The 12,478-nt window shown below is 39.3% G+C and overlaps 1 protein-coding gene across 11 annotated transcripts in view; it reads left to right on the top strand.

Annotated features, from left to right (window-relative positions):
• Positions 1–12,478, top strand: part of PPP1R13B (protein phosphatase 1 regulatory subunit 13B) — a 64,654-nt gene that overhangs the window by 3,790 nt on the left and 48,386 nt on the right. For 2 of the 11 annotated variants that reach the window (XM_033138777.1, XM_033138787.1), the window contains exon 1: positions 8,385–8,617. The exons of 2 other annotated variants lie outside the window; for them this stretch is intronic. In XM_033138777.1, the coding sequence (XP_032994668.1) occupies positions 8,492–8,617 (126 nt within the window). In that variant the 5' untranslated portion in view covers positions 8,385–8,491. Of the gene's footprint in view, positions 1–8,384; positions 8,618–11,305; positions 11,325–12,478 lie in introns of those variants that run through there. 7 more of the 11 variants (XM_033138769.1, XM_033138804.1, XM_033138797.1 and 4 more) reach the window with 5 other exon arrangements.

A 12,478-nucleotide genomic window follows, 5' to 3' on the forward strand; every position in this document is an offset into this window, starting at 1 on the left:
AAATGAAAACCTTAACAGGAGCTGTGATGGGTATGAGATTTTCAGAAGCAGGGAGCTCAGTTAAATCAAAAGTCCAATTCTGTCCCAGTCCTTTCTCAACTATGCTGTGACTGTGGCCATGTTGGAAAGCATTGGAGTACTAAAAAACAATATATGGATAAACCCAAAGAGATAAATGTACTTTTGTAGAATACTGTTTTAAAGTGATATTGGTAAAATTGATCAGAACTATATTGGTGAGGTTCTTGTGGTTGTGCTTTATTGATTTTTAATTTTTTTTAGCATATATGGTAGATGAAATATAATTGTCAATTGCTACTCTAGCAGCATGCCACGAATGGTATCTAGAAGGTGGAGTTATGCTGATATAGGGTGGGGTTGTGATCAGTAGACTTGTGGGAGGAACTGAAGAGACACTGCTGAGTGGGGAAGGCCTGCCTCTGGGCACAAACACTGGAGTTGTCAGGAGAGGGGCAATATTAGTTTACATCCAGTAGGACTGTGAATGATTTCCATTTGCTTAAATGGAGAAAATAAAGGGTTTGTTCCTATTACAGAAAAACAAAGAACTGGTGTTGGGGAAACCAGCACCTTTGGCACTATCCTCCAAAAGACTCCTCATTGCACGTGCACCCCACTGGTTATGTTGACAGGCATCTTAATAGAGTAGAGAATTTTTTTTAATGTATGCATATACATGTATTTTTAAAAACACTTCTCTGTGTTCATCATGCCCCAGCATTACATTTTTGTCATGCTAGATTGTGACAAAGGAGAGCTGTTGGAACTCTGTATAGAATACACCAATCCACAGTGTCTTCTTTCCCCATTTCCTTTTATTATCTCCGTTTTTGCTCATTTCCCCTTCACAATCCACCACTCCTCTCTCCGCTGTCTCATTGCTTCTCCTCTTATGTACGGGAAAGACCCTCTAAGGTAGCATCAGCGTATGTTAGGGCAAGATAAGATCCTAAACAATATGGAACCATCAAGGTGGTTCAATGTTGTCCAAGATACTGTCTTGAATTTGATATTACAGTATCTTGAATAAAAATAGAATTTTGCAACTGTAGGCAAAACATATCAAGGACTTGATCATGTGATCACTGCAGTAAGTTTGTTTACTACCAGTTGCTAGGGAGCGTAAGTGGGCAAGCACTGTTGCATTCATGCCCTGCTTGTGAATAGCTTCCCATAGGCTTCTGGCTAGCTTCTGTGGGAACAGGATGCTGGGCTAGATGAACTAGCAGGGCTCTTTTATGTTCTTGCTAAAACAGTACCTGTTGAATTTCAGAGCACTAAATTTAATTCTTTTGGCCTTTCCAATATAATATAGTGGTGTTCGTGAGGAGAAACTTTTGGAAATTGTTTTTTGTTGTTAAAATAAAATTTTATCAGCCATATTCTGTGGATTGTAGTTGATTTATGCTTTTGGGCAGTATTGCCTATTAGGCAGTACACTATGTATTTTGCCTTACCAAAACATGGATTCAGGTATCCAAGATTCTGGGGTTGTAATTATGCAAACACCTAGTAAGCCTAAATCTACAGCAGGGTGACACTTTTATTAGGACCAACTAAAATGGCAAAAAATAATGAGACAGCTTTCAAGTTCCGCAGAGCTCTTTGTCAGACAGGATATTAAAGAGTGTGTGTGTAAGTTGGGAGTGGTATAGTTGCTCCTCAAGTCTGCAATTTATAACTATCTTAAGGAGGATCCAAGGAGGAGTGTTGTAGGCATAATTGGATTAGACTCTCAAGATACAAGACAGCATGTAATGCTTCTATTTTGGGGCTTTCAAATTTAACCCTTTTTGCCATTTGGAGTTGTAGGGGGCAGCTTAATTTTTGAAATAAATTTATTAAAGAAAGGTACTGGTTTTTCTGTGGGTTTAGAATATTTTATGTATTACTGTTAAGTTTGTTTAATACTTTATTATACTATTTTTGCTGCCTTTGAGAAGTTTTCTAAAAGCTTGGGTATTAATTTATTACATAATAAAAAAAAGTATTGGAAGGGAGTTAACACATGAAGCAAGACAGAGACCTATATTCATGAGGCAGAGAGTGAGATGGGGCCAGTGAAGATGTAATACTACCAACGTTTTAAGCCTTGTTAGTAGATTGGAAGCAGGCTTCCTTCCCAAATACCTGTCCCTTACCAGCTTTAACAACAGTTAAGTGGGGGTCAGCACTGATATTAATGATAACTAATGCAAACTAGAGTGGAACTAAACATTTCAAGGACGACACTACATTTCATTTTTTAACCTATGTGCTTGTCTAACCCTGTGCGTGTCACATGAGTATAGTGGTGGGGACACTACCAGGGGGAAATTGGCAGGTCCAAGAGGAGGGGGAGAAAATAGACACTTGCATGTGCATATGAGGCATATTTTTTCACATATGCAGTGACATTTTAATACATTTTCAGTCTTCTTCCAGGAAAAAAATAATGGGTTAGCAGCAGTGCCTTTCATGAGTCATACATGGAATTACAGTCTTAGGAATCTTTTTGTGATATCTTCAGCCATTGCAGCATGACTGTCTGTCTATCACCTATAATAAAGTGCAAGTGTCTCTGCGTCCAGTCCCTGTGTCCGTGGGATTGCGCTACTGCGCATGTGCCCCACGGACAGCCGTTGGGACTTGGAGCGTAGAGACTTCGGGCGGCTGGGCGAAACTGTTGAAGTGGCGGGTGTGCGCGGGTACGCGGCGGGTGCCGCTTGCGTGGACTTACTTCTAAGCGGCAGCGGCCATTACAAGTGGCAGCGGGCGAGCGATGTCAAGCGAGAGCTGCTCGGTCAGCTCTGTGCGTGTTCCCGATGTTGCTAGGGCAACAGGGACGCTATGCGCAGAACTGACTGAGCGGCTCTCGCTTATCTCGTTTTTTTTCTAACAACGCGAGAGCCGCTCAGTCAGCTCTGTGCATGTCCCCTACGTTGCTAGGGCAACAGTTTGACCACATATGTTCTAGCGCCCGTTAATTTAACGGGGTTAATGTACTAGTAAGAAATAAAGGTACTGTAAAGTGTTTTGCTTGTGCAACCAGACATACCTTAGTTGCCTATAAAAATAATATTTCATGAGCTATTTCAAAGGCAGCAAGACTAAGCCAAAGTTTCTTAGCTGTCCAGTTAGTTAGGCACTTCAGAATAAAGTAATGGGAGTTACCTATTCAGTTCTACAATTTACTTCAAGGTTCTGAAAGAAACATGAATGCACCAATACAATAAGATGCAGCTCCATTGTGTCCCCATCTCATAAGAGCATAAGGGGAGCTAGATTATTTATTTATTAAAATTATACCCTGCTTTTCACCACATATGGGTCAAAAAGAAACTTAAACAATAAAATTATGTAATACATTTTTGGAGTAAGAGTGGAAGTGACTAATTAGCTGTCAGAAGGCAAAAGTAGGTGCACAAACTGGAAATGGCTAATGATGGGTGTAATTACAAATGCATGAATCTTTGACTTAATTAAGGCACCTGTTCATAACATAAATTAGGGATCCCTTCTATCATGGGTGTAGAGCAGGCTTCCTGAAACTTGACCCTTCAGATATTTTGGGGCTACAATTCCCATCATCCCTGACCACTGGTCCTGCTAGCTAGGGATCATGGGAATTGTAGGCCAAAAAATATCTGAAGGGTCAAGTTTCAGGAAGCCTGGTGTAGAGAGCCAAGATAGAACTAAACTTGATTATGTCCAGGCTCTGGAGTTGGCATTGTTAGGCAAAAAGAGCCTTTGATCTGAGCTTCAGGGCATTGCACAAAAAGGGGTTGTCCAAACTAGGTAGTTAGACAAGCTATCAGTTGGAAAGGAAGCATGATGCAAGCAGGCTGGAGCCAAATGTAAGAAAGAGTAGCAAGCTAGATAAGAAAGCTTAAACTGTTGTCCAGATAAAGTCCTATCATAATCTGGAAGCATTTATAGCTAGGTGGTCACAAGTCAAATCAATGGACTATCTAAGGGTGGAGCGATACTGGAGCCTGAAAGGAATAGTACTGTACTGCCCCATAGCTTTCCACTGTGCAGGCTTCAGTGGCCAATAATAATGGACATCAGCATGCAAAATCACAAGCTCCTGTTTGATCCCATGACCCCTTTTTGACCATAATTCCCCTTTTACTTGAGCAGAGCACTTGAGACTCATTCACATGTATTTATCCTGAGATAGCAAACCCTTATCTTGCTCACTCTATATTTTGCTTATAGTATCAAGGGATTACACAAGGACTTAAGTCAGTTGATGATGAAGTAGTGATATATAGAAGTTTTTGTCTTTTCTTAGTTTGCATAACTGATGAGGTATGCAACATTACCTCAGGTATGTAAAGGTGGAAGAAATTCAGGAAGCATATATACTGGTAGTTTAAAATCTCCTATTCTGGTATGCAACAATTGCTGATTCACAGTAACAACCTTGAGTTACGGTAGCAATCACTGAAATAACTTCAAGTATTCCTGTTCATGTAAATAAGCCTTTAGTGATTGTGTCCTATGGTTAACTATCTAAGAATAATAAAAGGAGATTCAGAATTTATATGCTGCAGATTTATGTGAATTACTTAAACGTAGTTTGAGGTGTAGCACCAATATATGAAAGTATTAGGTTTAAAATATCCTTCTCCATGGTTACCAGACCTCAGTTCTAATTCCATAGACTGTTGTGATAACTAGCGCTTGGACTCAAACCCAATAACGTTTTTCATTTAGTATGATTTGCTGCCATGCTGTGTTGAAGACACTAGTGTAAGTGTCTTGAGCCATTGCTTAAATAAACCATGAAATCCATCTCAACATGTTTCTCTGAATGACTTGGAAGATTTGCAGCTTCATTTGCTCCTTTATATATCTGCTTTGCCTTTTTATTTTATGGCTATTTTGTAAGTACAATTTTAGATTCCTTGATGCAGAAAAAGACTATAGCAGTGGATGAAATATCTGTGGTGAGTGCATGTACATCTTTGTTAAAGAGAACTGTGTGCATACAAAGTATTTGTGCATGTATAATTTACTGGATTGGAAACCATAGGTGCAAATCCTGCAATTATTAACTGTGTAATCTTTTCTATCTATCTAGTCTGAAGTAAGCACCACTGATTTCAGTGTAACTTACTTTTAGGTAAGTAAAGTTGTAGTCTTAGACACACATTCAAGTGAGAATATGCAGTGTTTCCATACTTCTTTGGTTTGATTCAAGTGCATAGTCTGATGTGCATTTAAATTAAAATTGCATTCTTGTGCTGGTTTTGTTTTTGTTTTTGTTGTTTTTCTTCATTGTGTATGACCAGAGTTGGATTAGGGCCAATATGCTCTAGGCAAAGGGAAAAAAATACTTGGTGGCTGACTTGGGTATTTGAACCACATCTTGTTTGCTATCATTTTGAGCTGAAAGCCGTTATCTTGACTATGTTTGGGGATATGTTTGGGCTAGCATCTTGTGGTTCTACTTTCAGAAGTGAGAGGAAGCATTTTGTGGTTTTGTATCTTTCAGCCATCTTTCAGATCAATTAGTGTATCTTTCTAGAACTGCTTTCTAAATTTTATATGAAAATGTTCTTATTTCCAAAACTTAATCTTAGCTGTACATTAACAGATCAGTCATATACATGTTTTTCTAGAAGTCCTATTCAATTCATTGGGACTTAAAGGTAAAGGTAAAGGGACCCATGACCATTAGGTCCAGTCGTGACCTACTCTGGGGTTGCAGCGCTCATCTCGCTCTATAGGCCAAGGGAGCCGGTGTTTGTCCGCAGACAGCTTCTGGGTCATGTGGCCAGCATGACAAAGCCGCTTCTGGCGAACCAGAGCAGCACACGGAAACGCCGTTTACCTTCCCGCCGCAGCGGTCCCTATTTATCTACTTGCACTTTGACATGCTTTTGAACTGCTAGGTGGACAGGAAATGGGACCGAGCAACGGGAGCTCACCCCATTGCAGGGATTCGAACCACCGACCTTCTGATCGGGAAGCCCTAGATTCTGTGGTTTAACCCACAGCGCCACCTGGGTCCCTTATTCATTGGGACTTACTCCCATATAAAATGTGTACAGGATTACAGCCTAAGTAAATGCCTTTGCATTTCATGTCCAAAAGTGAGGAGAGAGTGGGAAAATAAAACTTTATTGCTTGCATAAAATAAGTAGAACATGACATGAAGTAAAATGAAAGGATATACTGTACTAATATTTACAGTCTTGTACTGTTTTTATAGCACCACTCTCAGTGTACATCTGGTTTTTGAGTGAGATCTATAGACATTGCAAGCCTCCCCCCCCCAAAAAAAACCCCCTACATTAAAGTGCTTCTAAAACATTACATTTTTCAAAGCCTGCTTGAAGCTGCTTAAGAAGGAGAAATGGATTTTTTTCCTAATTAGCCCTTGGGGTGAGCGGTTTCACCTATTTCATTTATGGTACTAAATGAATAATAATATACTAGGCTGGGCAAATGTGACTGTCAGGCTTCTTAACTAATGTTTGCATCAAGGAATGAACTTGATTTTACTTGGTCCACATTTTTCAGAAGGTCAGCGGTTCGAATCCCTGCGATGGGGTGAGCTCCCGTTGCTCAGTCCCAGCTCCTGCCCATCTAGCAGTTCGAAAGCACGTCAAAAGTGCAAGTAGATAAATAGGGACCGCTCCGGCGGGAAGCTAAACGGTGTTTCTGTGTGCTGCTCTGGTTCGCCAGAAGCAGCTTTGTCATGCTGGCCACATGACCTGGAAGCTGTACGCCGGCTCCCTCGGCCAGTAACGCGAGATGGGCGCTGCAACCCCAGAGTCGGACACGACTGGACCTAATGGTCAGGGGTCCCTTTACCTTTACCTAGGCTGGGCAAATGTGGCTATCAGGCTTCTTAACTAATGTTTGCATCAAGGAATGAACTTGATTTTACTTGGTCCACATTTTTCTAAACTAATACAGTACTGTATATTCTGGCGTATAAGACTACCTTTTAATCCAGGACAATCTTCTCAAAAGTCGGGGGTCGTCTTATACGCCAGGTGGAGAATCTACGGTCGAGTATATCTCAAAGTCTGTATTTTAACTGGAAAAGTTCGGGGTTGTCTTATACGCCCAGTCGTCTTATACGCCGGGAAATGCGGTATCTAACTTTGGCTTAATGTGAACACACAGCATGCTCAAGAGTTTCCACTTTGCTCCTACCCACATTCCTGACCATGCTACACCAAGAGAAACAAACTATAAGCCTTAGTTTGTTGTGTTGTCTGAACCTGGACTTGTGGGTTGTTTCTCTCCTAACCACAAATGGTAGTCAATATATATTCTTCTCTTTCCTGGTTGTGGTTTGTTTAGGGAAAAAGAAACCATGAATGCACAAAACAACAAGGCAGGGCTTGTGGTTTGTTGCAAAGTGAGGACTTGGGGGCAGCATGCACCAGTGTGTTGCTTATTCATGGTACACCAGAGTTAAAGATTTATGGTTTAATGTGAAATGTGGGCACAGTCTAAATCTCTTGAGCAAAAGTAATCAAAAAAGTAACGAATTACTACTATATTTTGTGTTTACAAAAACCCTAACATCTTGAAAATCTAGCCAATTAAATATCAAAAGGCATTATGTGCTTTATGTAGTTGTAAGCAACATTTTTCCCTTTCAACTGATCACTTTCAAGAATTCCAGCTTCCTAATAGTTTAACATTTTTGTGTTTTTTTGGCATATGTGCTGAAGTAAACTGCTGACTATCCTAAAAGTAATTACTTTCACTTATATATATAGCATACATGAAGCAGCTGTAAAACAAATTGTTCCTAAGTAGCTACATTGGTCAGAAGGACCATTACATATTGTTGTTGTTGTTGTTGTTCTCATGAGGTGGCCAAAGTACTGGAGCCTCAGCTTCAGGATCTGTCCTTCCAGTGAGCATTCAGGGCTGATTTCCTTCAGAATGGATAAGTTTGATCTTCTTGCAGTCCATGGGACTCTCGAGTCTCCTCCAGCACCATAATTCAAAAGCATCAATTCTTCGGCGATGGTCCAGCTCTCACTTCCATACATCACTTTAAAAAATATTTTAACATATGTATATATAATTGGTAGCGAGAACTGTCTACTATATCACAGGTAGTAAACAGACTAAATGATACATTTCCAAAGAGGGGAAATTTAAGTTTCCCTACTTCAAAGTTAGCCCATCTTTTAAAATGTGACACTACTTAAACAGAGGCAGCAGTTAGTACAACTACACACTTGATGAAGAGAGCTCCTCATGTAAGGTTACCTAATTAGGTGAAACTCAATCAAGCATATCTACTTGCTGTCACAACTGTGCTCTGCCTTGTTTCATTAGGCTGTCTTATCTAGGCACGTCACTACCTCTTGTATTCATATAGCCGCAGACCAGACCAGAATATCCATTTAAGTAGATTGTAGCACTGTAGCCTTTGCACAGAAACTGTTTTAGATTCCAGCTTTCACTTTTTAAGTTCATTTTTAAATCTCTGTGTGTGGCTTTACACATGAGGAGCATTCTAAGAATGATTCTTCAAAGCGTCTTAAACACATCAAAAGAGAACAATTGGCAACTGGGGAGGAGCAGTCTGAAGCAGAGAAATGGGAAAATAGGCAAAATAATGAAAAAAAAGGTGAGAGCTAGTTAACATAACTTATAGCTTTATTATTGTGTTCTTTTTTGTAGCATTCTTTTATAGGAGTGAACATTATCTTGTGATTCTGAGCTTTTAAGTGAAAAACATTGCTTTCATTTGTAGAGGTTTGCATCCATCCAATGATGCTGTCTTGGTACATGTGCTTGTTTGGAAAGTTGTTTTGCTTGCATGTTTACATTATGTGTGTTTGAATTCTTTTAAACAAAAGCGAATTTTAGAATTTGCTTTCAACCCTATTTTCTTGTTCTCCTAGCTTGTGTTACATTCCCAATAATAATAATAATAACAACCAGATGTTTGTGAGAAATAGCTGTCCTGAGAAAGAAACATATACAGATATGTTTCTTTCTCCTATTTATATTCTCCTATTTCTTTCTCCCTGTAAACAAAAGCATTCTGCTAATGATCAGCTGTTTCAGTCAGCATAATTGGCACTACTATAGGTGCCACATAATACCCATTCTGCATTTGTAAGCGGTAGTTGTTGAGTTGTTGCACCTGCACTTTGGAACTCCTTGCCTATTGAGATCAAGCAGGCACCATCACTGTACTCTTTTTGACACCTGCTAAAAACATTCTTGTATAGACAACAAGCCTACCAAGATGCTTAGAAAGCTGGGGTAATTTTAATCTGTTTTAGTATTTTAATTTATGTTTTAAAGAAGGGTTGTGAAATTTTCTCAATTTTATTGTTTTATCTTTTTGTAAACCACTTTGAGATTTTTTAATAAGCAAGTGATGTATAAATGGTAGAGGTAGTTCAGCCTTTTGCTACTGTTCATAAAAAGATACTGCTGCCATTAGTCACATTATTAATATCTGTGAATAATATTTTTTTGGGGGGGGGGGAATGCAGTTTCCTGGTGCAGGGGATCTTTGTTTGTTGTACTGAAATTGGTGCTTATCTGGAGAATTCATAAGTGACCCTGGCAGCTGTCTCCCAGTCTTCTGAATTGCTTCATGCTGCTGTACGAATGACAGAAAAGACTCAAGAGATCCCTATTAGCTTGGCTTTTTGGGGGGGGGGAGTATTTGTAAGTTGGAAAAGCAGTGCACCATGTAGCAATGAACAAGAGACTGCATAGTTGTGAGATTGGAAAGGTTGGTTTGCGTAGTTTAACCTTGTAGCACTGATTTGGAAGGTCATGCCTTAGGCTGTTTTCATAAGTGACAGTTAAAACAGTTTTTGTATTTCCTGTGTCTATAAATGGAATAAAAAACCTACGTTACCTAGAATACTCTTTCAATGTTAAAATGGCTGCTTTCATTTTTTATGCTTTATTAACAGTCACAAGTGTTAACATTTCAAGGGGAAATACGCTCTTTACATCACTTGTGAAAACACCCTTAAGATAATTTCATTGTTTTGTGTAGTTGTTACTCATTTGCTGTGTGTGATTCATTTTACTCTTTTCGTAGATTTATATAACTGAATCTTTATATCCCAAGTAGAGAAATGTGCCCCCAAATTGTGTGGGGAGACTTGCTTGGGTTTAACTGGAAATATGTTATCCTTAGATTAGCTAATTAGGGCTCCATTTGACTTGGGTCTCAAATAAGATTTTAAACTTAACCCCATTCCAAACTAAGGACCCATTGTGTTTAGGATGGGTCCTTCATCACTTATGGCAGCATACTGGGTGCAAGTACTGCAAAAGATACAGTTCTTATGGATCATGACATCCTAGGATCTATGATAACTACATCTTGTGTCTAAGATTCTGCACTGCAGTGACACCCAGCAACTTTTCAAGGATCTTAGCATCAGCAGGATCACATCTTCCATAGATCTTGTGGCTTGGAAACTAATGGGGCAGTACTGATGGGCTAGGGTTGGGGGTGGTGGTTATTGATTTTGTTTGTTACTATGTTAGATATTTTTGTGTTTTTATATTGTAAATTGCCTTGTAATCCTCGGATGACAGGTGATATAGAAATTTTAATAAATAAGTTATAAATAAAATTAAGCCTCCCTGTTGTTTCCTGATAAGTTTGGATAGTGAAAGGAAGTGGTGACTGTGTTGCGGAGGGCTGGCACTAGGCCGAGCTTAACTTTAGAGCAGGGGTGCCCCAACCTTTCTTCAAAGAGGGCCAATTAAATCGACTGGAGGGCCGGATTAGGCCCCCGAAACGGACTTTGGACATGCCTGCTTTAGAGGTTGGCTTTTATTTTAGCCTGGGAAAGGGGGCATTCTGCTCCATACTTAGAAACAATGGCTAGTGGAAATGTGTATAGAAATACTGTATGAACATAAAATGGACTGGGAAGTGAGCAAGTGGCTTCACTTTGCCTTCCCCCTCATGCTGCAATTCTACACATACTGACCTGGGAGTAAGCTTCATTGAATGCAGTGGGATTTACTTTGGAAGAGACATGCATAGGATCCAGCTGTTAAGTTCCTCTGCTGTCTCTTTTCCCTCTTCCCTTTAGCTGTAACATGTAACCATGTTAAGTATATAGATTTTTACACATTCCTTTTTATGGGTGCTAGGAATGTAAATAGATATTTGCCCAAAGGTAGCGATTGGTGCAATTAACTTCTGCTGGCACTAAGGTGCTGAAGCTTTCCTAAAGAGGAAGAGTAAAGCAGTACTTACGTCCAGGAAGCATGCACGACAGACAGACAGACAGACAGCCTTCCCAGTGGCCACACCCAGATCCTAGAACATCCTGTGAACTATGGTTGGCCCTATTCCTTGCTGTTTGTTTAAGTCCTTTTTATTCCAATAGACTTTTTGTTCTGTGGGGGACAGTGGATTTTATCATTCAGTTGCTGGTCCTCTTCTTCATTGGATGCTTTATAGAATGATTTTTAATGGATTTTTTTTAAGGGCAGGATGTAATTATCTAAATAAATAAACAGCCCCCACCTCTCTCAAGTTAGATATTGCATGTTCCACAAACTCTAGTCTATTACCTTCCCTTCTCTGTTTTCCTGCAATACATAGTTCAGGTGGAGAAGATGGGCAGGCGGACTTGCAGAACTGTGGAGAATATATAAATTGTTGTGGATCTTTTATAATTACTTCAAGTATCTTCTATTTTTGTAGCACTGCATTGGCTTCTGTGGCATCTTAATGTGTCCATAGCAACATGTAATTGTATCTTGCTGACAAAATGTTTAACATGTTGGGAATCAGAACATACTCATGAAGACGTGCATAAATTTTAAAATGCACACCACACTAGATCTATAATCATTTATCCTTTCTGTCTGCTGTTGAAGGTAGGGAAGTGCCACTCCAGAGAATATAATTCATTGTTCACAGCTATCTAAAACTTAAACTTGCATAAAATAGATAAGTTGTCTATTTTTAAAAAAATAAAATAAAATATTCCTATCTATAGACATGGTGAAAGGGACTGGTTTGATAGGCCAAGTCAGCCAGGCAGTGTTTCTGTAAGTTATTAGACTTTGTAGAATAAGTGTAGCAGAGTTGGAGGTAGAGATGGGCTTCATAGTCCCTATTCTGCAAAGCAACTTACTGCTGTTATGAGCAGAGGTTGTTAGATAGCTGAATGTTTCTGCCTCCATCACACACCTCACCCTTGCATGGTCTTTCTATATAGTGGAGCGGGGTTGTTACTAATTTGTTTCTTGGAATCTTTGCCTTCCTTTTGCACAGGTGAAAACTTGAACCATGAACCTTTATTTTATTTATATATTTAACAAAATAAATTAAGGAAGGGGTTCCAAAACTTTTAAAATTTGGTTATGTCTTGTTTATATTATCATCTAAAAAGTCAATAAAATTTATTACATAATATTCTAAAATGGAGGAGAAAAATAAAATAAATCCTTTATATTCCAACTAGGAAAATGCCCACCAAATTTG

The sequence above is a fragment of the Lacerta agilis genome, chromosome 1 (assembly GCF_009819535.1).
Source record: "Lacerta agilis isolate rLacAgi1 chromosome 1, rLacAgi1.pri, whole genome shotgun sequence".
NCBI lineage: Eukaryota > Metazoa > Chordata > Lepidosauria > Squamata > Lacertidae > Lacerta > Lacerta agilis.